Genomic DNA, 23,543 nt, shown 5'->3' on the forward strand with positions numbered 1-23,543 from the left:
ATGGGGTGATATGATTTAATTTGCTGTGATTCTAGTGGGTAGGGATTCGTCTCCAGGTTTTTTCAAGGGATTTGTAAGGAAACAAAAAATACAAAAACAAAAAACAGGCGAAGACGCAGTAGCGCTCAGTACAAACAACACATAGTCCTGCAAGGACGCACCAAGTTATACAGAGATCCAAAGGGGCCAAGGAAAAAAGGAATAGTGTACTACAACTTTAAGGCAAAATACGCTGAAATTATAGTCCCCAGATCGAAAACTGAACAATACTACCCTCCCATATGAAGCCATTGTATCCTTCTCGAAAGGGCTTCTGAGGCCGCAACAAAATACAAAAAAGCTATCATCAAAGCCACACCTCCCTTCCTCCATTTCTCAAGCAATATTATGCATCGACCGATACATAATCGCCGGCCTCGCATCATCCCCATCCCTCTCCACACTAAACTGCGTATCCCTCCTCCTATCATCCCACCTACTCTTCCTCTCCTCAAACTCCGTATCATCCGTCCCCATCGTCACATCATCCCTCCCATCCCTCCCATCCCTGCCACCATACCCAAACCCAAACGCACCCCCACTACCACCACCACCAGTATGACCACTCGCGTTCCAAGATCCAGGAATTCCACTTACCGAATCACGAGCGCGGTGAGCGAGTCGGATCAGTCTGTGCCGAAGACCGTGGTTGTTGGAGACGACGCCGTCGTCGGTGATTTCGAAGCGTGTGTTGGAGAAGGAGCGGAGGTGGAAGAGCTTTTGGAGGAGCTGCCAGCAGCAGATTAGGTTGGCGAGGGTGATGGATGTGGAGGCTTCGCGGATGTACCAGAGTTGGTGGATGGTTGTGAAGGGGGAGGTGAAGTGGTAGTACCTGGAAGATGCTGTCAGTATTTGAGAATCTTGGAGGCTGGGATATTGAGAAGATGGAAGGAGGGGAGAATGGCAAACTCACTTATCCATCACAGCAGCCATAACCGTGAAACAGGCCAGACCACAGATAAGCATCAAGATCAATTTCCCCTTCATCGGCAACTGCGCAAGCCAAATCATAGGGATCGGCGTCAGGATCAATCCAATATCAGAGGAAACATTGAACACCATCTGCACGATCGAGTAGTTGTGGTAAGTGGCACACTCGGAGTTCGTGACTGGTAAGGCCCAGTATTGATTGAATGGCATGCAGGATCCGAAGTAGTAGATTATCTGGATGGTGAAGAGGCCCGCCCAGAGAAAGGCGAATTGGAACCAGAGTGCGAGCTCGAAGCGGGGGAGGATGCGGCTGGGGATGGAATGTTAGTTGTGGTTTGGGCTTCTTGCAGATGAAGCTTTGTGAGTTGGGACGCGGTGTAAGAGTGATTCGGGGAGACAGAGGAAGAGGAAGGAGAGAAGAAGAGAACTTACTGGAGACGAAGCAAGAAAGTCCAGATACAGATCTTAACAGACCAAGTGACACCAAGCATGCATTGCTCAAGAGCAACGACAATCTTAGACCCGAAGATACGATTGGCAACGTCAACTGGATTGGCAAGAATCTGAGCTTCCATCTCCTTCGGGTAAAGATTGGTTTCGAAGTGAGCAAAGACGTTGATCAGAACCAAGACGGCAGAGTAGAAGATCTGTTGATTCTACGTTAGCGAGAATTGGAATGGACATAAAGAGTCGGCTTTGCTTACCATGGCAAGACACATAAGGTAGTCTTCAAAGTGGAATTTCTTCAGAACCCATACCCGGTTAAGCCTTCGAAGTGTTAGTCTTGATGTCAAAGTCCAAGATCGCTATTCCTTTCTTCATATCTTCGAATAAACAAGGAGAACTCACATCCTCGCCCCAAATGCCACCAAAGCAGGAACCCCAAACGCAACCATATTCCACATCAACTCCTCATCACTCGGCGACTCCATCCCCCTCTTCTCCACCACTCTACCCAATCCCTCCCCACTCGATCTCACACCCGCACTCGCATCCTTGGCCGTAGCCTTCTCCACTCCACCCCTCGAAACACACAGCGCGAACCCCACTCCCGCAATCATAGTCAAGACGCCACAGAACGAGATCACCACGTAAGCGAACATTTTCAGACGCTGCCGACACGCGATGTTGTAGTCTGTTGTGCGGCGCGGCTGGAACATCACTTCGAGGATGGTGGCACGGAAGTTGAGGAGGGTTTCCTTGGTGAGGTGGAGGGGGCGGGTGAGTAGTTTTGTTTTGAGCTTGTTGAGGGAGGGGGGCATGGTGAAGGTGTGGGTGGGTGAAAGGAGGCCGAGTATTGTTTGAGGTGGTGAGATGTAAATAATGAATTGATAAAGAGTGAGGAGCTCTACTTTCGAAGAAGAAGAGCGAGGTGTGGAGGGATCAAATCTCAGGCTTGAAAACGCGTTGTGGAGACGGAGAGAAACATGAGGTAGGCTGTGTTGTTGTGGAAGGCAGATCGGGGGAGAAGAAATGAGGCGTAAAATGCTGCGGCGGTGGCCTGATTAGTTTCGATGTGTTGTTTTTGTTGTCGTTCGCGAGGTTATATTGAAATACAAAGGCGAGGCGTGGTTTGGTGGGTGACGAGGCGGAAATTGGGTATTTTGTCGCTCACCTTTCGAGAGGGTGTGTTCTCGCTTTCATGGTGCTATGATACATACTTGGATTCACCTTTTTATCTCTGGGCCTCCAAGAGAAGTTGGTAGCGAGGGCCAGTGCAGAGTCATGTAGAAGCTGGACATTGGACGTTCTGTTTGTACGCAGAGCAGTGGACAAGACCTGAACAACACAGGACAGGATATGGCGTACATATCATGCTGCATGCAGGTAGGGCACGCCCTCGTCTGATCTGGTGTCATCATCTCATCTAACCTTATCCAAGTCCCCGTTCTTTCTGCGGATAAACGAGAAATTTGTGACCGAACTGGAGCCTTTGTCCACGCAGCTTGGCAGTTGAAGATGATATTACTCAAAGGAGCACGACTCTACCCATTAGCAGGTACAACTTCAGTCTTACTCTACCATGTTTGCCTTGTACTCCCAATCAATGTGACAGATCCCAAGCAAATGGTGCACCGCCCCATCTTCTTTCTTATCAGCACTTTTTACCAGAAAACTACAGTACCACCTAAAGCAGTTTGATTCATCCCAGCAGAATGAGCCTGCCCACCACATCAAACACTTAACCAAAGACAACCCATACCTGCCTCTTATCACGCAGAGCATGTTTGACACAATACAGTCATCCAAGCCCTCAATGCATGGCCCAAGCCATGTACCACAAAGTTCAACATTTGGAGCGACCAGACATATTATCCCAATGAACGTCGTGCTACACTACCCATCTCCCAAGCTACAAGAATATGCATACTCGTTGTGCAAGGTACAGATGCATACGCTCCCGCAGGTACCGTTCTTCTTTCAGAATTCTTCTGGGGGTCATGGTAGCGAAGGGGCCATTATAACTTAATATGCGACTGTGGTGTGTTAGTTTTATGGTATGCATGTCTTGTCTTATTCATCCTCATGGCGCATCGCATGGGAACGGTGAAGACTCGCGCGACAGAGAGTGGAGGCGGAGGTGGAGGGGCGTTATCATGCAGTCTTATCTCTGCTCTTGATTGAGTCTTTGAAATTGAAATTAGAGATCGCGCATAAATTTATTTAGTAGAAGACAGAAGGAAAATGGAAAGGGAAGAGAAAGAGAAAGAGAAAGAGAAAGAGGAGGAAGGGTTATATATACAAACAGAGAGAAGGAGGTTTGAGAACCCTCACAAAGCATTTCCTTCTTTTTCAAAGAGCAAAACCTTGGGACGTCCACAAAGAGATTCGCGAGTAACAGGCTCAAACTCCTCCGAATACCTTCGGACTGATCGATCGCCAGAGAGTTCGGAATATCTCCGATTTGAAGAAAGATGCCTTTGCTGGGAAATCGTTTGGTTCATTTTTCATAGCTACTGGGCACTTATCTCCAACTCCTGTACGACGCAGGCATGATGATGGTGTTGTGCCATGGAACGAGCAGATTGTGATAGAAGGAAGCAGGTGGCAAGTGAGTGAACACCGCCAAGAAAGCGAAAAGAAGGATTGCAGAAGAGACTTGAGGGAGGAAATGATATGGTGAGCAAGTAGGTCAGTGAACCGTGCACTTGCGATATTCTGGGTTTGGATTCGATACATGTCTGGAGGTGCTCGACAAGGGGACTCGTAGATATTGTTGAGGGATCGTGATTTGGCTCTTACTCCCAGCTGGTTGGATTGCATTTCATTGCATTTGGCAGGCATGCCTTTCTCTCCTGAACATAAATGCTTGCTCACTGGGGTATGCCAGCGTGTGTCCTCCGCCCCTAGTTCTTGGAAACAATGAGAGACCTCTATGAGTTCCAACTGGCAGCCCTTTTTATGTCCTCTCCACTACACAAGATGCTCCATGCTCTTCCAGCATCTGCATCTGCACCATCTGATATACTTTCCTTCCTTCCCTCTGCCGCAATTTTCATTTTCTTGTCCCATGTTGTCGCCCCCGAAAAAACTCCAATGCTATGCCCCTATCCATGCAGAAAAATGATGTTCATCATCTGCTTTCCCCGTGCCCGTTCCTGTAGATTTACTGCCATATCACTGAGCCTCAGGACCCCGAGCCTTATGCTGGTGTGATGTACGCCCTCAATGCTGCTTCTGCGTTTCCATCGTGGGCTTTTAGCAGGTCCGTTGCTTTGGGCTTGGTCAATTCTAGCTCGTCGATCTGAAGAGAGTATGGTTAGCCAGGGCACTGGAAAGAGTTAAGTTATGAAAGAATAGATCCCGGGGCAGAAGAAATAGTTGGCGCTTGCCAGCTACCCCTCGAACCAAGAACATCGTGAACTCCTCCTCCCATAGATGCTCTCTCCAGCAAACATAACTGCAGAGAAACCCTCCAGCGACTCACCAACAAAGCTACATCCGCCGCATCAACCTTAACCACCTTCTTCACCACCTTCTGCTCATCCTTCTTCGCAACCGCGCCATTCGTCACCGTCGCACCACCCAACCTCTCCATCGCCTTCCTCACAGCCTCCTGATCGACATCCTTTCCCGCCGACTCCTCGTCTCTAGGTGTATCGAGGGAGGAGAGTGCCGCAGCGGCTTTCCTGTCTTCTGCTGATTTGGCGACGGCGGGGATCTCCTCGTCGATGTCACCGGTTGTTGCGCCTTCGATGATGTTGGGGGGTTGGGCTTCGGCCATTGTGGGAGAGTGTGGTTCTTTCGTGGGGGTTTCAGAGGAGGAATTAATAAGTTAGAGGTGTTGTCGAGAGAGTGGAAATGTTAAGTAGGAGAGGACGTCGGATTTAGCTGCTTTTGGTGGGGGGTGATAGTCTTGGGGATTTAGCCCAGTCGGTAGAGTGCTGGTGTCCACTAACAGGATCCATTAAAGCAGCGGCGTGGATCAACCCCTGTCAACTCGGTTGCCCACAAATGACTCCCTCCATTCTGAAGTTGTGTTGACTTTCTAGCTTGAGCATCCATTTCTTTAACCTCTATTAAGTTTGATATTTTAGCTTTTTCGTATTTAAAGGTTCCCTTTAATATTAGTCTCTATATTCTAGGTAGTATCTTTTACTATATTATTTAAACGGAGTCATCTACGCAGCAGTCCAGCAGATCATTGCGTCCCCAAATGGCAGGTACTTATACAGACATGGAGATTATGTCCAATATAATTAAATCTCTTTACAACTAGAAATTAGATCGCCAGTAGAATTCTCCTAATATCTTTTCAAATCCACTCAAGCTTCCCGGAATATCAAATTAAATCAATCCCGACATGAGCTATGGTGTTGCAACAACGGGAGGGGGCTCGAGAGTCAAACAGTCCAGTCACCCTCCCGAGGCCGACAATCCAATTCCACCTTCCCGCTGCACGTAAATTGTCAAAACCTGTCGGTGTGCACAATCAATACTGTTTCATTTATACTGGGACGTAAAGACAGGAGTCGAGTCCTGTACACTATGACCTGCCATGTTGGGTTCTTTTTACCGAACGTTGCTGAAATGAACAAGGGATATGTTGTTGTCACTTGCCTAAAATGGAGCCAGTGCTACCTACCCCTTGGCGCCATATTGGCTGCCTCGGGTTTTATATTCGGGTACGATGCTGTTGGAAACAAATACGGACAAGATACAGTCAGATTTGATGGCCGCACAACCGCTTGAGCTGGATGATCGAATCGAGTGGGTGTTATACAGTAAGCATTAAGAGTTGTCACGCTTCGACAAATTGATGCACTTTCCCAAGTAGGCATAAGGTAAACATCAGTGTGCTATTGGGTCTACCTTAACCAACATCAACCAACACCTCCGCAAGGGCACGCAGTCTTCCCCTTCAAGGCAACAGTACGAGAAGTTCAGCCCAGTCAATTTCCAACACCAGTCGGCTCTCCGCCCTCAGGAATTGGGAAAGGAAACCCTTTCTCCCTCAACTCTGCCTTCGACAAAGGGGTCGAAAATACAACCACGACCGAGTAGGTGCTGACGTTCATGCTGATGACCGTGTAACAGTCGTCCGCCACGTGCTTCGCCACGGTAGCAATATTGGATTTGAGGCTGTGGTTGCTGGAAGCTCGAAATGTTATGAAATCCGAGCCAGCGTGCATGTTGTGGTAGATGATATCAATTGGAGGTGTGGTTGGTTGGCTGGCTGCTGGAGCAGTGTTTTCTGTTGAGGTAGCCATTGTTTAATGCCTTCTGGAAGTCAATCCGAGTGACCGAATCGAAGTGAGAGGTTGATATGGTCCGACTTACGATTGTGGCTGGCTGGCAGTGCACTTTTCGATTCTCGTTGATGTATTATTCAGCTGCTGGGACTGAGAACAGAAGTTGACTGACTTGTCGATGAAAAGCTGATACAGAGCGAGGTTGGAAAGAAAGCGTTTTATTCCTTAAATGGCCCGAGATAAGGGGCCACCTCGGTTAGCAGGCTTGTAAGCAGCCTGGCCTCGCGTTTGGTCTCGGGTTTTTCGATTATGGCAACAAGGAGGATTTGCTCCGGCCTGCGACTTTCCATTTTGGTAACCATAGAAAGTCATCGCATCTTCGGATTCCGAATATTCTTCAATATTGCTGTATCTCAACCTTTCGTCAGCATCGGGCCAACTTCGCCGCTCCTGTTACTTTCAGATGCAGTCATGTCGGTACATACCTGGCGATATGCTCATGCAAAGCTATCAGAAACCATTAGCAAGGGCCATTGATTGGAAGGCAAGAAACGACCACAACAAGCTGAACTTACTAACAATGTACAAGAGAACACTCTCCTGCTGATACAGGTAATCCATAGCTTCTCTTCATCAAGGACATTGATCGAAAATCCACTTACTCTATCCTCCTTTCCAGTGACTCTCATTCAGCCAAGCTTACCAAAGCACAACACTCCGTCCATCAAGATGAGATCTTCCATCACTGGTAAGCAAGAAGCTCCTTGGAAATCAAGCTTTTTCATTCTATCAGTCATAGTAATCTACTTGCTATCAAGCATAGTCGCCATTGCCGCCTCTCCTCTGGATACTGCCGCAATGTCCAAACGCGCAGGGTACACCTTCTCCTGTTACGATGGATCTCAGACAAGAGTCTGCAAGGGAGATCCATATCACTATCGCTGCAGCCTGCAAGGAAACTTAGGCTACGACGTGCCGAACACCTATTGTTCTGATAATTCCAGGTGTGGATGCGACTACAATGGGGGTGGTGGCGACTGTCACCCTAGGTGCACTAAGACTTCTGGTGCAGGTAATGAGATTGAAGAGGCTGACTTGGTGACCATTGCTGTGGTTGAGTCGGACGACTCGAGTGAAGGCGAAAAAGCATGAGTTCTATTTATGGGGCACAATGTGGAGAAATCCAAGCAGAGCGACGCAGAGTGTCGGAAGGGTGGAACCAGATATCTGCATAAAACGAGAATTTTTTTAAGAAGCTGTACTGAAATGAAATGTTACAACGTGTATCACACAAAATAATCAGCCGCATCATTGCATGACTGAGATAAAATTCTTCCCCTGGTTCTCCCTTGCAAATTCGCTAAGCCAAATTCACTTTCCGTGTTGTTTAATGGTCGTTATAACCAATGGCATGATGTCCAATGTTGATCACACAATGTTCTTTATCAACATCTATCACCCGTGGAGAACTTACAACCACCACAACGTGGTATCAATACAGATATGTATCAGAGGTGAGGGACGACGATCAATGTTGTACCGACTGTTTTTCGACCTTCTCGAGATGTCTGTCTCTTTTGTGGTTATGTCTTGTGAACGAGAATGAGAGTGGACGATCCGCTTGATCATCACTAGTCACCGTTCCTTCCTTCCAAATTTCGCCACGAGATTCTACAAATCCTTTCCTGGGGAAGGAACGAAAAGGTAATAAAGCGCCACGAGGTGATCGATCACTTCTGATTTCAATTCACCTACTTCTAACCGCATCACTTCACTTGCTGACATTCTTCTCCACCAGTCGACAACCCCTCGGTCGCTTCCACAGCTCCACATGTCCCTCTGCGGAGCTCTGTCCGATTCTTCTTTGAGACAGATTTCATCAACCATTGGCCATGGCAAGCGGACGCATACGAGCACGAAGAGGAAGAACACACAGGACAACTACATGCGTTGATTGCAAGTCCGTTCACCTCCGCGGGAATCGACTCGCGCCAACAGCCATCAATATCTGCCGGTCTTGACAAGAGACAGATTGATCATAGATCATTGAGATACCAAAGTACCTGCTTGAAGTGAAGTGTCCATCAGTGGCACACTTCCTAATGTTGGCGCTGCTGGCCGCTCCCATCTTCCTCCAAGAGATGCTGCGCCCTCGTTCGCTCATCAGCCAGTAAGTGTGGTTTCGTCGATCGTCTTCACAATGCTAACAATCTATTCAGCTCGCTGACTAGATTTTATAGCCAGTTGTGGCTGCCTCTCGTGCTCTCTACTTGGATATTGCAGGTAGTGGTCAGATTTCTGCAGATTGTCCCGAGAATCGCGGATATGGAAAGTCGTGATAACCAATAGATGATAGGGAGACGGGTATGATGAATATGCCCTTGTAAGCAAGAAATACTTATATCATATAGGCCTGTGCTAGATGCGACACCTTACGAGGAAATGCTCAAGCACGGAGAGGGGCGCTTGGCTCGTTATTGACTTTTCGGTATTCGGGCTGGTCATCTGCAACAACTAGTGGGGGAGTGTTCGGTAAGAATCAACCTGTTTTCTCTGGCTTAATAGTCTACTGATCAATTTCAAGCAATAAAGTTCTGGTGCAAAAGATCGGGAAATTCTAATACGATTATTTGCCTGCTTTACCACTGAAGAAGATTGGATTCAAGATCATCACAGCGCGCGACCAGCGGCTGCATAGAATCTTTTTCCACTTGACTCTTCAACGGTCTTATTTGAAAATTTGGTACCACCTCGAGAATCAGTCCCACTTCGCTCAAGGTTACGAGTACCGTGGTTGTTGTCGTTGTCGCCTGGAGAATTTGGCTCGGATACTGAAATAGCCTCTGATGGTACACCTGAAGGATATCTATCGGTACTGTGGCTAATCTATTGATCCATGGTACTGAGGATAGTAACGAGTGGTGTCTGATTTAACACATTGGGTGGAAACGGAGAGTGTTTAGGAGGGATCTAATTCGAGTTCGAAAGAATCGTTTGGATGTAGACTATCCTGGATGAAATCGCCTAGTTATGGTAAGAGACAACGAGTTCAAAGAGTTTAAACATGAACCGAGCGACGAGGTTACGCGAGCTTACTCGTACTTGCTGGAAGATGACCCATTGAACTTTCTTGTTTTCTTCCGCTTACATCCTAGATGTAAGGGATGGGGGCTTTGACTGGTCGATATTAAAGCCAGCTGTTGACCATAAAATTTACTAGAAGATGTACTTGAGTATTAAGACCTTCATAAAGCCATCATTTGTACACAACGTCACGTGGTTGCCATTGCATTTCGGAAGGAAAACGTCGGAAAAAAAAAGGCGCCGTTTGCCAAAGAACAGTAATATTCCAGTATACCGCATCTTCCCAGTCAGCAATTCCTCGATCCCATTTTCCGAAGATTTGTCCCGAGTTTCGTTGAAATGACAACTTTTCATAAGGGGCCTCGTTTGAAGAGAATACCCATGCAGCACGGCAATCCAGTCTCGCAGCCTTGCAGCAACTGGAAGCTGAGATCCAAAGGCTGCAAGAGCCCACTTCACTAATGAGGTAGAAGAACGCTGGATATTGCAGTCCTCTCCGCTACGAGGAGCACATGGATCATCACTAGGAACACTTGCTCTCTCCAGAACCTACTGAGACATCAGGCGGGACGGAAGCGTAGTTCTAAGGGACGCAACCCCACCTGGTCGTAAATTCAAGCAAGACATTTCAACGGGTACTGTAAGCTTTGAAGCGAGGTCAGTGCTTCCAGCTGTTTAAAGCGTGCTTGTCAGCGTGATGATTAACAATGGAAGTTCCTGAAGCACCGGCTAGTGAATGGGATGTTGAGAATCACTTGGCTCAACACTGCAAACTGGAATCGAGTAATAATATTAGAAAGTTCTTAGGTGAACCCATGGAGGAACAATGTTGATTTTAGGTTTGAAAATCCATGCGATGCTTGGCTACCCCGCTATTGATCACCAAAGGAAGAGTGATCAACAAGGAGATTTCTGAGGGATAATATCGTGAAGTGCAACCCTTTCAACTTCTAAGGTGGATATGTGTTCAAACATCGTGGCATATTGCAACCGTTTAGTACCCGCTCTTGTCATCTTCGGGCCGTAAAGCTCGTCTAAGATCAGATGAAGAGCCCCCTGTCTACGTCGTTTGCATTTTAATAACTGGCTGAGTTTTTTCCTCATGGGCTTTAGGAAAACGCAAGGTAGAAAACTATTTCGACAGGATCGCCGATCCTACAATCGTGGTTCCCTGGAGCGAGAAACATATGCACCAAGCTGCGGCGCATTAAGTGGCGTCGAATTATGTTTCTTCAGCTCCCAGTCATGCGACTGAAGATCCTCACACGTAAACGGTCCAGTTTCCTTGAACTTTAAAGCTCAAGGGAGCCGTCCACCACTACAACTGACAAGCTGGACGGTCATCATTTAGTCTGCTCCGCTTACCGCACGGCCAGTACGCTCCCGAGTGCCATAATCCTGTTCTTTCCGGTATCCCGGTCAATAACAACAACATATCTCGCCCAGTCTTTCGATCAGTGTGCCTGAGAAGCAACTGAGACATATTTCATCAGTGGCTGTGGTGACACATCCCCAGATTCCAGCAGCCACAGCACACATCTGTGCTGAAGAACAGATCACGATGAGCCACGTCCTCCAAGGGTCCGAAAGATGTGTTCTATTAAACGAGCCGAAATCAAGGCGGGTTGGGTTCGGATGCCTCTGTTCATCAAAAGGAGGTGTCTCTCTTTCTCCAACAGTGAAAGTAACGGCCACTAATTATGCCTGACGTACGCCACACTACTTAAGGCGTTGCGCCCTCGAATCAATAGAGTTCGCTGGGTCGTCGATTATTTGGTGGCTCGCATCACTGGAGCCCATTAGTTTCAGGGGGACCGGAAGATGGTCCCAGACACTAACCGCCTTTCAGCTGAAGATCGCTCGACGGTTGACCCCGCGGCCAGCAGCCCGGTTCCTGCGCTAGCCGAAAAGTAAATAAAAGCCAGGTTCAACCAAATTGGGATGGGCACACTGTAGCGCAAGCTGGATTGGGAAATAGAGCTGCTGTCCTTGAGTCCGAGCGCATGATTTTGTCAGCAATCTTGAAATTGACAGGATCCAATGACAGGAAGTGGCAGAATTAGATTTCAGCTATGTGGCCGGGTTTGCTCCAGTGAGTGCCGGTTTATTGGTTTATCCGAACTCATCGGTACATTCCTAGGTTGACCCGGCTGTCAAATATTTTATTTGATATTTCTTTTTGACAATAGCTTGGCTGCTAGTGATGTCGGGAAATGATAGACAGAAGCTGGCGGGGGAGAGCAAACTACCATCAACAAATGCTGCCCTTATCAGAAACAGTTTCCTAGAGAGTTGCCCTCCTACGTAGAAGTTGAACAAACATACCAAACCTTTACCATCAATTCTTAACACCAATCTATGATCTGAAATCTTACTTCTGATGTCTAGATCTCACGCAACCTAACTACACCGTCAGCATCCTCCTAGGCCTCAATGCGTTCCGTCCGAGGCCTTCTAAAGCGAAATAAAAGTTCTCAGAAGATTGACGAAGAAGCGTCCAACGCTAGAAACGGCGCATCATTGTCATCCAGAGACATGGGCTCAGCCGAGCGGGTCTTCCCTATTCGCAACTTGAGGAGCAATGTAGATTTATATCACCAAGCAGCCATCGATTCGAACAGTGTCAGAGAAGGAGTAGTGGCCACAGTAAGTATAATCTTTGGAAAGGAAGAAAATTGATCGCTCACAAGAATCCAGGCTCAAGCACGACCAGAATCTTACAAGCAAGAGCATTATCGCATAGCTCCGTCAATTACGAGTGACGGCTCGAGGACTCCGAGACAATCGAGTAGTGGGGGCTCATTATCTGGCGCGGGGTCACCGAGAGTATCCGCGAGATCGCAATTTGTTTCGTCGAAGTCAGGACCTCCTGGAGTACTTCATGGAATAGATCCAGATATGGAACAGTACAAGAATCTCCCCGGATACCGCCGTTGCGAGGATGAGGTATATTTGTCCACTGTTGCAGAAATATGCATTGTCCACCTGCTAACCAAATACCTGAAATCAGCCCATCCATACACCTGGTGCAATCCAAAGTTTCGGGGCAATAGTCGGACTGAAATACAACGATCTGGGCGACCTTCAAGTCCGAATCGCAAGTGAAAATACGCGCAAAATCATAGGGTGCGGTCCCGAACAGCTCTTCACGTTAACTTCCTTCCTCGATGTCCTCAGAGACGACATCCGCGACGAAATGGTCGCGCGGGTTAACCACACTCTCCATGCTGGTGCTGCAGCACAAGAGGAAACTCGCTTGGATATCTTCCAGATCATCCTCACCTTTCCATATGAGCCTGAGATCCGTCTCTGGTGCGCAATCCACCTCGCGTCGAAGCCAGAAGGACTCGTCATCTGCGAGTTTGAGGAATATCTTGATGCTTTCTCCCTCAAAGATATCAGAGCTACTAAAATGCTTCCAGAGTCACCGATCAGCTCTATGGAGGTCACGCCGGAAGAGTTGGAGAGAAGTACGACGTCAAAGAGTAAGCCCCTGCCTGTGATTGATGTTGCGCGCCAGAGAAAGAACAAGGAGTTTTCTACTCTGGATCTGTTCAATGCTCTCGCACAGGCTCAGAAGCAGATCACAAATTGTTCTACTGTTCCTGAACTGCAAGAGGTTGTTGTTGGACTCATTGCTGAGTTGACGGGCTTCCATCGAGTCATGTTCTATCGCTTCGACTCACAGAAGAATGGTCGTGTCGACGCCGAGTTGTTGAACCCAAAAGCGAGTACTGATGTCTGGCTCGGTATGGAACGAAACATATCGCTTTTGAACATATCATTACTTACTTCGATTTCAGGCTTGAACTACCCGGCATCTGACATTCCAAAGCAGGCTCGAGACCTATACATCATCAACCGAATCCGTATCCTGCTCGATCGTGAAGCCGAAACGTCTAGACTTGTTAGTAAATCCTTTCTCGCTTACTGTGCTATGTGTCTCTGCTGATGATCAACAGGTCTGCCGAGAGGCATCTGATTCCGAGAGTCCTCTCGACCTCACACATGCTTACCTGCGAGCCATGTCTCCAATACACAGCAAATATCTCGCTAACATGGGCGTACGCTCGACCATGTCTATCTCGATCGTAATCAACAATGATCTTTGGGGTCTTGTTGCATGCCATGGGTATGGTGATATCGGTATCAGAGTGTCCCTCCCGATCCGAGAGCTTTGTCGGAATATTGTACGTGAGGGAATGATTCTTTCATCGTTGCTTACTGACAACGGATCCAGGGCGAGTGTGCCGCATCCAAAATCCAACAAATCCTCATGCAACAACGAATCGACGCGCGTCGTGCACCAACAGCCACACCCTCCTCCCAGCACAACGTAAGTTTCATCGCGGCCTCCTCCAGCGATCTCCTCAAGCTCGTAGAAGCAGACTTCGCTCTCCTCAGCATCGATGACGATGCTCGTGCAATCGGTCGCCTTGATCCATATTCTGAAGCCATTGCTATCACATCGTACTTGCAGACATGCAAGTTCACCGAGATCAAGTCCAGTGACAATATCAATCGTGACTTTCCCTTAATTGCACAGAGACACGAGATCAAGACTATCGCAGGGTTGCTATTGATTCCGCTGAATTTTGGAGGTGGAAATGATTTCTTGGTGTTTTTCAGGAAGGGCCAGATGAGGCAGGTCAAGTGGGCGGGGTAAGTCGTTTGTTTACTTACTAGCGAGCCGAATTTCTCGGTGCCGCCAATAGAAGCATCAACGCTACGGCATCAGTTGATCAATGCTGATACATGGACAGAAACCCGCATGCCAAGAAGTACCAGGCGGGAAGCGAGTACCTTGAGCCAAGGTCCAGCTTCGCACGCTGGGTAGAGACCATCAGTGGAACGAGTCACGAGTGGACAGATGATCAACGTATGTTTGTCGACGAACCAATACGTACTTTAAAGCTAATAGATATGTAGTCGACACCGCAGCCGTGTTAGGTTTGCTGTATGGACGATTCATCGAGGTCTGGCGACAGAAGGGATCTGCCAAGCAAAGCCACCAGTTGACACAAATCCGCGCATCTTCTCGAGAATGTGAGTAACCACGCAAACACCTGGTTTATTTCATACGATTGGCTCTTCGTATATTTTGGAATGAAGATGCAGTGTCTGACGTGCTGTACAGTGCGAACACCCCTCAATGCAATTGTCAACTATCTTGAGATGGCGTTGGAGAACCAAGTCGACGATAAGACTAGACACATCCTCGATCGTGCACAGGATGCTTCCACTTCCTTGGGAGACGTGATGAACGAGCTCATGAAATTGACCAAGCTAGATGATAGCCCATCTCCAGGGTCTGATGAGACATTCAATCTGAACTTGACAGGTTCGATCCCGGCATCCCGAGATACTAGCTTCGAAGATCATGCTAACAGTTCTCAGCTGCAAGAGCCATGAAAGGTCTCCAGAAAGATGCCTCGCGCAAAAATCTCGAGCTCAGTGTATCTGTTAACGAACAACTTCCCGCAATGGTCAAGGGCGATCCTGATCGCCTCAAAGATGCATTGCTTCACCTGACAAGCTACGCCTTCAAGCAATCCAATCATGTAAATGTCGAAGTCGACCTGATCCGCACAAAGAAGAAAATTTCCACCATTGGATTTACGATCCAAGACAACGGCCCCGGGAAATCTGACTCGGAACTCGACGTAAGAATTATTCATTACCCGCCTCTATCCATTAAGCGAGGCATAGTAACAGAACTGACAACCTGCTCTAGGATACATTCCAAGAATTTGAAGCCGCCCAAGATGACGATGACTGGCTTTTCGCTACCAATGACAACAACGCCGCCCCATTGACAGCAGAAGGCCGCTCTACAAAAGCAGACCTAGCACTCATCGCTCGCTATCTCCGCGATACCAACGGACAGATCCGCCTCCACAGTGAAGCAGGCAAAGGCACTATCTTCACTGTCGAGATCCCGTTCGAGCAGGTTCAATCCAGTGACTCATCACGCTCGCGGAAATTGAGGAACCTGTTCTCGCCGAGTCTGTCTGGAAATCGCGGGCTGAGCCCACCGAGTCCCCCTCCCAGCACCAAGACGCCCAAACCAAACGGTGCTGGTGAGAAAGCGAAGACAGCTGCTAGCACAAATGGACATGGAGACGAGACTTCAAATGGTAACGGCAATGGCCATAGTAATGGCCTCGGCTCTCCAACAACTTCGCAGTTCCCTCTTCCTCCTCGCGTAAGTAGCGTTCAGCATCTCGAAGCGCATGTCTCCCAAAATGGCAGCGCGCCGCAAGCGAACAATCGCTCTTCGGCTCTGTATATCGACAGCGATCCTGAGTTCTTGACTTCGGGATTGAGATTGAATGTGCTGGTTGCCGAGGACAATCTTGTCAGCCAGAAGATGCTGGAGAAAAGGATTGGGATGAGAGGTCACGAGGTGGTTGTTACGAGTGATGGGCAGGAGTGCCATGATCGGTTTGCGGCGGGTGGGGGGAAGGTGGATGTTATTATCATGGATCTGAAGGTATGTCTGAGTTGCTGTCCGGGTGGCGGAGCAGGGAAAGATAATATAAATAATGCTAACAAGGACAAGATGCCAACCGTCGATGGCACCCTCGCCACCCGCATGATTCGCTTCCATGAAAAGGAAACCAATCATCGGAATCAGCAAGCGAACGGTGGCGAAGTGCAATCACCTCGACAGCGCGTTCCGATACTCGCCATGTCTACTGCGCTGGTCGAAGAAAACAGGTTCGAGTACATCCAAAATGGGTGAGTGTTTCCAGACTCTCTTTCCTACGAGACTTGAAGCTGACTCTGATAGATTCGACGGATGGATCATGAAACCAATCGATTTCCAGCGTCTGGATCTCATCCTTCAGGGTGTCAAAAATCCTGAACTAAAGCGAGACTCGCTTTACGTTCCTGGGCAGTGGGAAAAAGGAGGATGGTTCTTCCCTTGAAGTTCGATTCTCTCTAACTTTTAAATATCCATGTGGATATCGAATGAGCGACGATGTGAAGGATCTGGGTGGAAAATCTGACGAGACTCTTGTTTCTGATGTTCTCATTGCATCGCCTCTCGTTTGGTAATTTCACCACTGTATTCTACAGTGTCTTTCTGGTGTGGTGGATTTTTTGTTGTCTAGGCGGCACTCTTCGGACTTGGGATGGCCTGGTATTGGCTTTGTATATCAGTCGTTACAAAATGAATGTATCTATCTCCTTTGTCCGTCAATAAACCGCTTCCAAGACTGTACCATACATTAACCCAAGTGGAAGAACAAAAAACGTTCAACTCACAGGAACATTGCTCTTCCTCCTCACGTTATCCATAACCTCATCATCTATTACCGGTCCCTTATATACTTCCCGTCCCTTGATCCAGTACCAAACTACACTAAAAATGATAACTCCTCCTGTGACCAAGACGCTATAATTCATCGTTGCGGCATCCACAGGTGTTTCTGGGGGCCATACGCTCCAGAAGATAACGAAAACCATATACAGACAGGCGTAGGCGTTATTGATAATACCGAGCATGCCAGGGATATGAAATGGACCCCATGTCAGTTGAGGTCCGGAAGACCCGATATCGATTTCCGGTGCTGTTTGGTCGTCGCCATCGTTCGCTCTCGACTCTTCTCCCTCGATCTCCGGCTCTCGATCAGGTTGACTGATATCGGCTCCCATGTGCGCAACAACGAAACTTCTCGGTGCAATATTGCTTCCAATTCTATGGTGTAACAGAAATGCACAAGGCAGAAAATACGAGCCATAGAACCCGGTAATAGCCAACGAAATCACATCATTGAATGCCGTCTCGCTGCCTACATAGATCAAAGTCAGCAATGCAGCAAATCCAACTACAGTTCCGACAACCACTATTGGTACCTTGGTCCTGGGATCGACTTTGCTGAGAATTTGAGAAAAAGGCGTTCCACGGTCCCGAGCAAATGACCAAGTCATGCGTGATGCAGTCGTGGTTATACCTATTGCACATGCCCAAGTCAGGCATAGCACAACAGCTGCCATGGTAGTAACGCCTCCGACATTGCGTACGCTGTCGTTAAATATTTGCAGGAAGGGAAAGCCGGTGGGTGAGTTTAGGACAGTGGTGAGGTCGCCTATGGAGAAAAGGACTGTGAGCATCATTGCGAAGCCGAGGAGACCGTTGAGGAGCATACTGCCACATATTGCCCTGGGTATTTTAATTGCTGCGTGTGAGACTACAGTTTTTAGTTCCTATTATGATATGCATAAGTTGGATGTACTTACTCTCGTCTGCCATGTGCACACTAGCATCTGCGCCGACGAATGTAGCGACATTACCAAGAAAGCCAACACAATAATAAGACAGACCTTGAGTCGGCCACCCACCTTCATTCAAACTCGTAGTAAACAAAAACTTTGCCGACCGATGTGGAGCACAAACCCACAGCACCGCGAGGATACTCATGAACCCGACCAAATGGAACACCAAAATAAAAGTCTCAGACTTTGGCAGTAAACCAGGAATCACCAGTTCACCACATTAATAAATACCGCAACAGCCATTACCAACCACGCAAAGCTTTGCCTCATAATCGGGATAATTCATCACAATCAAACCCTGAATGATCGTCCCTGCAAAAATCGTCTCTGTAGCCACTGTCGCAATCAAGGCCAGACTCGTCAACCACCTAATGACATAGCTGCAGAATTTCTTCCACTCCCTCGGCGCCATCATCGCACACCAGTAATACTGTCCACCTGCTATAGGTGCTATTGATGCCAGTTCCGAGATGACGATGTAGACTGACAGGGTGGAGAGCCAGGCAATGAGGAAGCCGTAGACGAGACCCGCTGGCCCGCCATTGTTGAGTCCCTGGGCGAACAGGGCTAACACTGTCTCCCAGGTTATGAGTTCACTGATTGCGAAGGAGAAGATTGAGAGTAGGCCGAAGCGGCGTTTGAGGACTTGTTTCTTGCCGAGGAGGGCGAGTGTGTCGCTGTCTTTGTCTGTAAAGGGTGTGCGGGCCACTCCAGGGATCTGGGATGCCATTTATATTGATAATTTTTTGCCAGGGAACTTTCGGATGGATAGGAAGTTTGAGTTTGTCGCCTGTATGTTTACACTCCGTGCTTCGGCATCGCGTTGTGGCAACCTGGACCTGGAAATCAACGGAACCTTCCTTACACTTTGTTATGAAGTAATTTATTCGAGAGATGAAGGAATTAGCAAAACTGAGAGGTGGCCAACTTAAATTAGACAGACTAGTCGGATTTAGGCGTCGCTAGACGCCATGTCAGACGACAATGCCGATCGAGGTGGAAGTATACAGCCGACCGCTGCTGGTATTATGGAAAGCTAACGAAGACCTGGTACTATTTACCGAATGACTCCTCATACAATTCGGCAGAGACAAAAAGGGTGCAAAGAGACAAGGAGTCAATATGGAAATAGGGACATATTTAGGGACTTCGCTAAAGAAGTAAGCTTTCAGACCCGAGCCGCCCCGCTCCCAATCAAATACTCAGCACGTGGGTCCCACATTACATTCAAAACTTCACAATCTGAGCCAGAATTGTCAAGATAATTCTATGATTGTAGGTAGAATGATAGAATATAGATTGTTGAGTAGTTCTAGACATTGGACCTCCTGTCTACTCAACAGGATACGCTTGCGCAATACGATTTCCAACCTTGTAGTGCGTGCCAACCTGAGCAGTTATACTCACATTACTCTTTGCTTCAAAAACCAAAACGATATCCGACCCTCCGAACTGGAAATACGAAATCTCCTCTCCCTTCCGCAGCGTGACTCCCACCTCAGCAGTGATATTAACCGACGACACTTGAGCCATACCCATCGGCAGGACAGCGACCAGTCCAATGGCCGTGTCCAAAACGAGAAGCCCGCGAGTCTGGACGAACTGGTAACCTGGATTATCAGGGGCGTCGAACTCAACCCCAAGCGGAGCAGTCACATTTTTGTGATCGACGGTATTGTGGAGTTTGCGCTGTGGACTGAGCGTCAGACGGCCGTCATCGTCTCGTTTCGGGTTGACTTCGAGATAGACTTGTCCTTGGATAACGCGAGCTTCGAGTACTTTGCCGCCAATAGGTGCGTGCTGACGATGGTAGTCTGCTGGGCCAAGGAAGGAGTGGATGAATAGTCCATTGTTGAATCGATCACTGTATGGAGATCCTGCGAGGAGTTCGCTGATCGGCCAATGGATATGTTTGATATCGACGCCTGAGTCGGAGCGGACTTCGAATTGTCCACCGTATGTGCAATCGGCTGGAGAAGTGATAACGGTTGGATCTGAGATAGCTGCAATGGGTCGATACCCGGGCTTGAAGTCCCGTGCAAAGACAGCATTGAATGTCTTCCATCCGCCCCGAGGCTGGATGTAGTCTCCCATGTTATAATCTGGAGCCGCATAGAACGAGTCCAAGCTAGCCTTAGTCAAAGACTCAGGCGTGTCGAGGAACTCGCCAAGTTTGATGGCGTAGCGGACCAGCCAGTCTGAGAGCCAAGTGAGGGGTTTGCCGCCTTCGCCTGGACGAATGGGACTCTGGAGGTCGCGGACTGCTTGTTGCTGAAATACGAAGTAAAAGAGGCAGAGTTGGAAGTACACTTCTCTTCCGGTCTCTTTCTCCGTAGGTACCCAGAAGAGCCAGTCGTTACAGTACTTGTAGAAATCGTCCATGTTGGCGATTTTGTCCATCTCCTTAATGCCGCTCGCTTTGGCTTGTTCGATTGCTGTATCGAAACTCTCCTTCCACCCAGGTTCTATTTCGATCTTGCTCGCAAGTCTGGGTTATAATTATTAGCATGCTGTGTTTGGGGTGAGAGTAGAAAACCAACTCGATTACGATCGGTTCGTATTGAACTCCTCGGAGTGGAAGAGCTCGTTGGTGGGACATTTTTGAATCAGCCTGGCGATGAAATGCCATTGAGGTCGCCGTTATTGTGCAAGGTTTCGTCGACACAATGACAAGAATTTTGGATACTCGTGGGGAAGAATGCTCTTATGCTGACGCTCTACCCCATGTATGGTCTGTTCTTGCAATTACATATCTCAGGTAGGACATACGGGAGCATGAGTAACAACTGTTATTTCATTGCATGCGGTTGAGACTTACATTGGCCTCAAAGATGTCGATCATCATCTCGAGGCAGGGGAAGGTCTTTTTGGCGGCTAAGCCTAAGATGTTCCAGCTATGGAGCGGGCATTTTTGAGTTGATGGCAACTGTTGACGGAAGGGAACATTTGTCCTTCACAAGTGGCGGATAAGTAAATAGAGAGGTGCGGATTTGGAGAAAACGATACAACTTTCTCGTGTCAGACTGTATGCATGTTTCGGAAGCTGTCGAAGATCTCAGATCAGCTGTTGCACTACAAAAGAGGGGAGTTCCACCATGTTACACACCCGAAGATACAACAGATCGGGTGTATCCAACATGACATGGGTGAGGAGAATAGAAAAGGTAGCAAGACAAGAAAGCGAGATGTTCTGGCAGAAGACAAGCTGTCCTACGAGCATATTAACTGCTTCTGTGTTACTTGCCCTCTCGAGTCGCTCACGCGTGGGGAGTTTCTTCATGGAAAGGCAATGCGTCTCCGCCCAGAGAGGTAGACATCACGAGAATGGATTTTCTTTCTAGTGGCGTGGACATCTTCGTACCATTTTACTCTAGAAAAATAACGGGAACAGGGGTCAGTCCCTCAACTGCACTTCCGAGATCACGTGTGACCTCCTCCCCTAGCAAGCGGGTGGTGTATCCTTTCCGATGAGTCTATCAAAGCGCCAGATAATGCTCACACGTACTGGTTTAATCAGTATCTTGCTGATCTTCATGGCTTTGTAGAAGGCTCGACAAGGTCTGTTAAAAGTACGTCGCTCGCTAAGGTACCTAGGTGAACAAGAAGGACAGGGAATCGCCATTTTTGCGGGGAAAGTTGATGTTCTAGAACGCAGCCGTGTTTTCGCAAACAAGTTCAAATACGGTGTTCGAGCGAAGAGTACACCTTTTATTATGGAGAGCTCATCTCGCCTCCGAAAATCACCCCTGAGAAGGGTCACCTGATATTAAGTCGCCAAGCCCAGTCATGTTTCAAAGAAGATTCTACTCCCAACTTTATCTCCACCTCTTCATTAATATCCAACACAGTCTATGCAGCCTCCTTCCCAACTTCGACTTCCCCGTTCCCCAAAAGATCGAAGTCCGCTCAGACAAGGCGAATTGATATACCCCATTCCGCCGATATTCCCCAAAACCGGGCTCCCGCGCCAAAAGATGTACCAGTAGCAAAGTATCGAGATCCACGAATCGGCAGAATTACCCCACACTCAGAACCTCTTTAGCCACCAGCAAGGGTCCGCCCTGTATCCGCAGTTAGTTTACTGTATCCCGTATATTGACTTTTAATTTCAACGCCCCAATCTTAGATGGCAGTGCCATTGGTGGACCACCTGGAAAGTTCCCTTATGAAATGGGTTCCCCATCTCGTGATGAGTAGGCTCGGGATAAGAACTGGCGACGTCCATCACGAAATTATGATTCACTCCGCAGGAAAGTTCCATTCATTCAACCTTTATAAGAGCCGGTCTTTACTCCCAGAGATTCTTTATCTCCTTACTTTCGCTACCTTTTGTTTCATCTTCACTCCGTTGTTGCAGTTCTGCACATTGTTAAGAATCTGATATTTGTTGCTATCGTCCGTACACCCAGCTGTACTTTATATCTTCCACAATGAAGGCCTTTTACATCACCTTCCCAGCTCTGCTGGCTGCTCTCGCTTCAGCTGCTCCAGCCGAGGAAGTCGAGAAGCGAGCGATTCCAAATATCTACATGGTGGGCGACTCAACCATGGCATATGGAGGAGGAGGAAGAGGAACAAATGGTGCGTGCACTCCTCCAACTTCAAGAAAATGAGAACCCAATACAACTCCAGGCTGGGGTGTCTGGTTGCCCTTCTACGTCAAGAACGCCCAGATCGTCAACGACGCCATTGCAGGCGAGTCAGCACGCTCCTACACCGACCAAGGACACTTCACAGCTCTCGTCAAAAAAGTCGTCCCCGGCGACTACGTGATCATCGAGTTCGGACACAACGACAGCGGTTCCCTCTCCAAAAACGACAACGGCCGGTCTGACTGCCCCGGCTCCGGCACCGAAAAATGCGTCACACCCGCAGGTGTCGTCGTCGAAACATATATCACATACTTGACCAATGCAGCCAAATCACTCATCGCTAAAGGCGCAAAAGTCATCATCTCCTCGCCGACTCCGAACAATATCTGCGAAGGAACGACCTGCTCGTATGCTCCTTCGCGCTTCACGGCGTATGGAAAGCAGGTTGCCAAGAATGCGGGGGACCACGCTAGTTTCATCGATCATGGACAGTACCTTGCCAATGAGTATATCCGCCTTGGAAAGACGAAGGTCGATACCTTCTACCCTGTTGACCATACACATACCAGTTCTACAGGCGCCATGGTTGTTGCGGATACTTTTGCGCAGGCTGTGGTGTGTGGAAATGGTGTTTTAGCTCCGTATATCAAGAATAGTGTCACATGTGCTTAGGTGGAAAGGATATCAGCACAGGATGGAGGGACTCGGTTAGTCGCTGCATATTGAGCTGGCAGAGTACACTGAGCATTCGATTGTATATATTCAGTTGTACAGAATGTACAGAAAAGAACATTTAACAAACACATATTTTCTGTAGTCGACGACATACGCAGATTTGTTGCTACCGGGCATTTGCATCTGTTTATGCCCCTCCGCCAAGTGACTCACTCGGGATATTATTACTAAAATCTTTTTACTATGC

At 48.1% G+C, this 23,543-nt stretch overlaps 6 protein-coding genes across 8 annotated transcripts; 2 read left to right on the forward strand and 4 right to left on the reverse strand.

Moving 5' to 3' along the window:
• Window positions 1-375: 375 nt before the first annotated feature.
• ONS95_006330 (uncharacterized protein) lies at window positions 376-2,231 on the reverse strand (the record flags this gene model as incomplete). The annotated part of the gene is made up of 5 exons (XM_058499787.1): window positions 376-871; window positions 953-1,279; window positions 1,402-1,616; window positions 1,674-1,737; window positions 1,819-2,231. 5 exons carry the CDS (start codon window positions 2,229-2,231, stop codon window positions 376-378), a joined length of 1,515 nt encoding a protein of 504 aa, XP_058350831.1.
• A 2,381-nt stretch (window positions 2,232-4,612) lies between these two features.
• ONS95_006331 (uncharacterized protein) lies at window positions 4,613-5,194 on the reverse strand (the record flags this gene model as incomplete). Its single annotated transcript, XM_058499788.1, has 2 exons — window positions 4,613-4,714; window positions 4,898-5,194. The coding sequence occupies 2 exons, from the start codon at window positions 5,192-5,194 to the stop codon at window positions 4,613-4,615; spliced, it is 399 nt and encodes a 132-aa protein (XP_058350832.1).
• Window positions 5,195-6,243: 1,049 nt separating this feature from the next.
• ONS95_006332 (uncharacterized protein) lies at window positions 6,244-6,840 on the reverse strand. Its single transcript, XM_058499789.1, has 2 exons — window positions 6,751-6,840; window positions 6,244-6,690 (listed from the first exon to the last, which is right to left on the reverse strand). Exon 2 carries the CDS (start codon window positions 6,678-6,680, stop codon window positions 6,363-6,365), a length of 318 nt encoding a protein of 105 aa, XP_058350833.1. The 5' UTR covers window positions 6,681-6,690; window positions 6,751-6,840; the 3' UTR covers window positions 6,244-6,362.
• Window positions 6,841-12,122: 5,282 nt separating this feature from the next.
• Window positions 12,123-16,678, forward strand: PHY1_4 (Light-sensor Protein kinase; the record flags this gene model as incomplete). Of its 2 annotated transcripts, XM_058499790.1 has the most annotated exons (11): window positions 12,123-12,392; window positions 12,444-12,692; window positions 12,757-13,653; window positions 13,709-13,936; window positions 13,987-14,408; window positions 14,510-14,625; window positions 14,676-14,792; window positions 14,884-15,087; window positions 15,144-15,409; window positions 15,481-16,487; window positions 16,540-16,678. In XM_058499790.1, the coding sequence occupies exons 1-11, from the start codon at window positions 12,180-12,182 to the stop codon at window positions 16,676-16,678; spliced, it is 3,858 nt and encodes a 1,285-aa protein (XP_058350834.1). In that variant the 5' UTR covers window positions 12,123-12,179. The 2 variants fall into 2 exon arrangements, with proteins under 2 accessions (XP_058350834.1, XP_058350835.1); XM_058499791.1 differs by having other exon boundaries at window positions 12,444-13,653.
• A 2,606-nt stretch (window positions 16,679-19,284) lies between these two features.
• On the reverse strand, window positions 19,285-21,817 carry ONS95_006334 (uncharacterized protein). Of its 2 annotated transcripts, XM_058499792.1 has the most exons (4): window positions 21,136-21,817; window positions 20,848-21,072; window positions 20,570-20,762; window positions 19,285-20,517 (listed from the first exon to the last, which is right to left on the reverse strand). In XM_058499792.1, exons 3-4 carry the CDS (start codon window positions 20,656-20,658, stop codon window positions 19,362-19,364), a joined length of 1,245 nt encoding a protein of 414 aa, XP_058350836.1. In that variant the 5' UTR covers window positions 20,659-20,762; window positions 20,848-21,072; window positions 21,136-21,817; the 3' UTR covers window positions 19,285-19,361. The 2 variants fall into 2 exon arrangements, with proteins under 2 accessions (XP_058350836.1, XP_058350837.1); XM_058499793.1 differs by having other exon boundaries at window positions 19,285-21,072; window positions 21,391-21,817.
• Window positions 21,818-23,444, forward strand: ONS95_006335 (uncharacterized protein). The gene is made up of 3 exons (XM_058499794.1): window positions 21,818-22,101; window positions 22,156-22,610; window positions 22,662-23,444. The coding sequence occupies exons 2-3, from the start codon at window positions 22,460-22,462 to the stop codon at window positions 23,291-23,293; spliced, it is 783 nt and encodes a 260-aa protein (XP_058350838.1). The 5' UTR covers window positions 21,818-22,101; window positions 22,156-22,459; the 3' UTR covers window positions 23,294-23,444.
• Window positions 23,445-23,543: the final 99 nt, after the last annotated feature.

Source organism: Cadophora gregata, assembly GCF_030347475.1.
Source record: "Cadophora gregata isolate MNR1 chromosome Unknown scaffold_17, whole genome shotgun sequence".
NCBI classification, from domain to species: domain Eukaryota; kingdom Fungi; phylum Ascomycota; class Leotiomycetes; order Helotiales; family Ploettnerulaceae; genus Cadophora; species Cadophora gregata.

Excerpts from the sequence above, each read along its gene's own strand:
- ONS95_006332 (XM_058499789.1), bottom strand. The coding sequence starts at position 6,680 with ATGGCTACCTCAACAGAAAACACTGCTCCAGCAGCCAGCCAACCAACC.
- ONS95_006335 (XM_058499794.1), top strand. The coding sequence starts at position 22,460 with ATGAAGGCCTTTTACATCACCTTCCCAGCTCTGCTGGCTGCTCTCGCT. Across the intron at positions 22,611-22,661 it reads AGGAGGAAGAGGAACAAATG|GCTGGGGTGTCTGGTTGCCC; the intron begins GTGCGTGCACTC and ends ATACAACTCCAG.
- ONS95_006334 (XM_058499792.1), bottom strand. The coding sequence starts at position 20,658 with ATGGCATTTCATCGCCAGGCTGATTCAAAAATGTCCCACCAACGAGCT. Across the intron at positions 20,518-20,569 it reads TACGAACCGATCGTAATCGA|ACTTGCGAGCAAGATCGAAA; the intron begins GTTGGTTTTCTA and ends ATTATAACCCAG.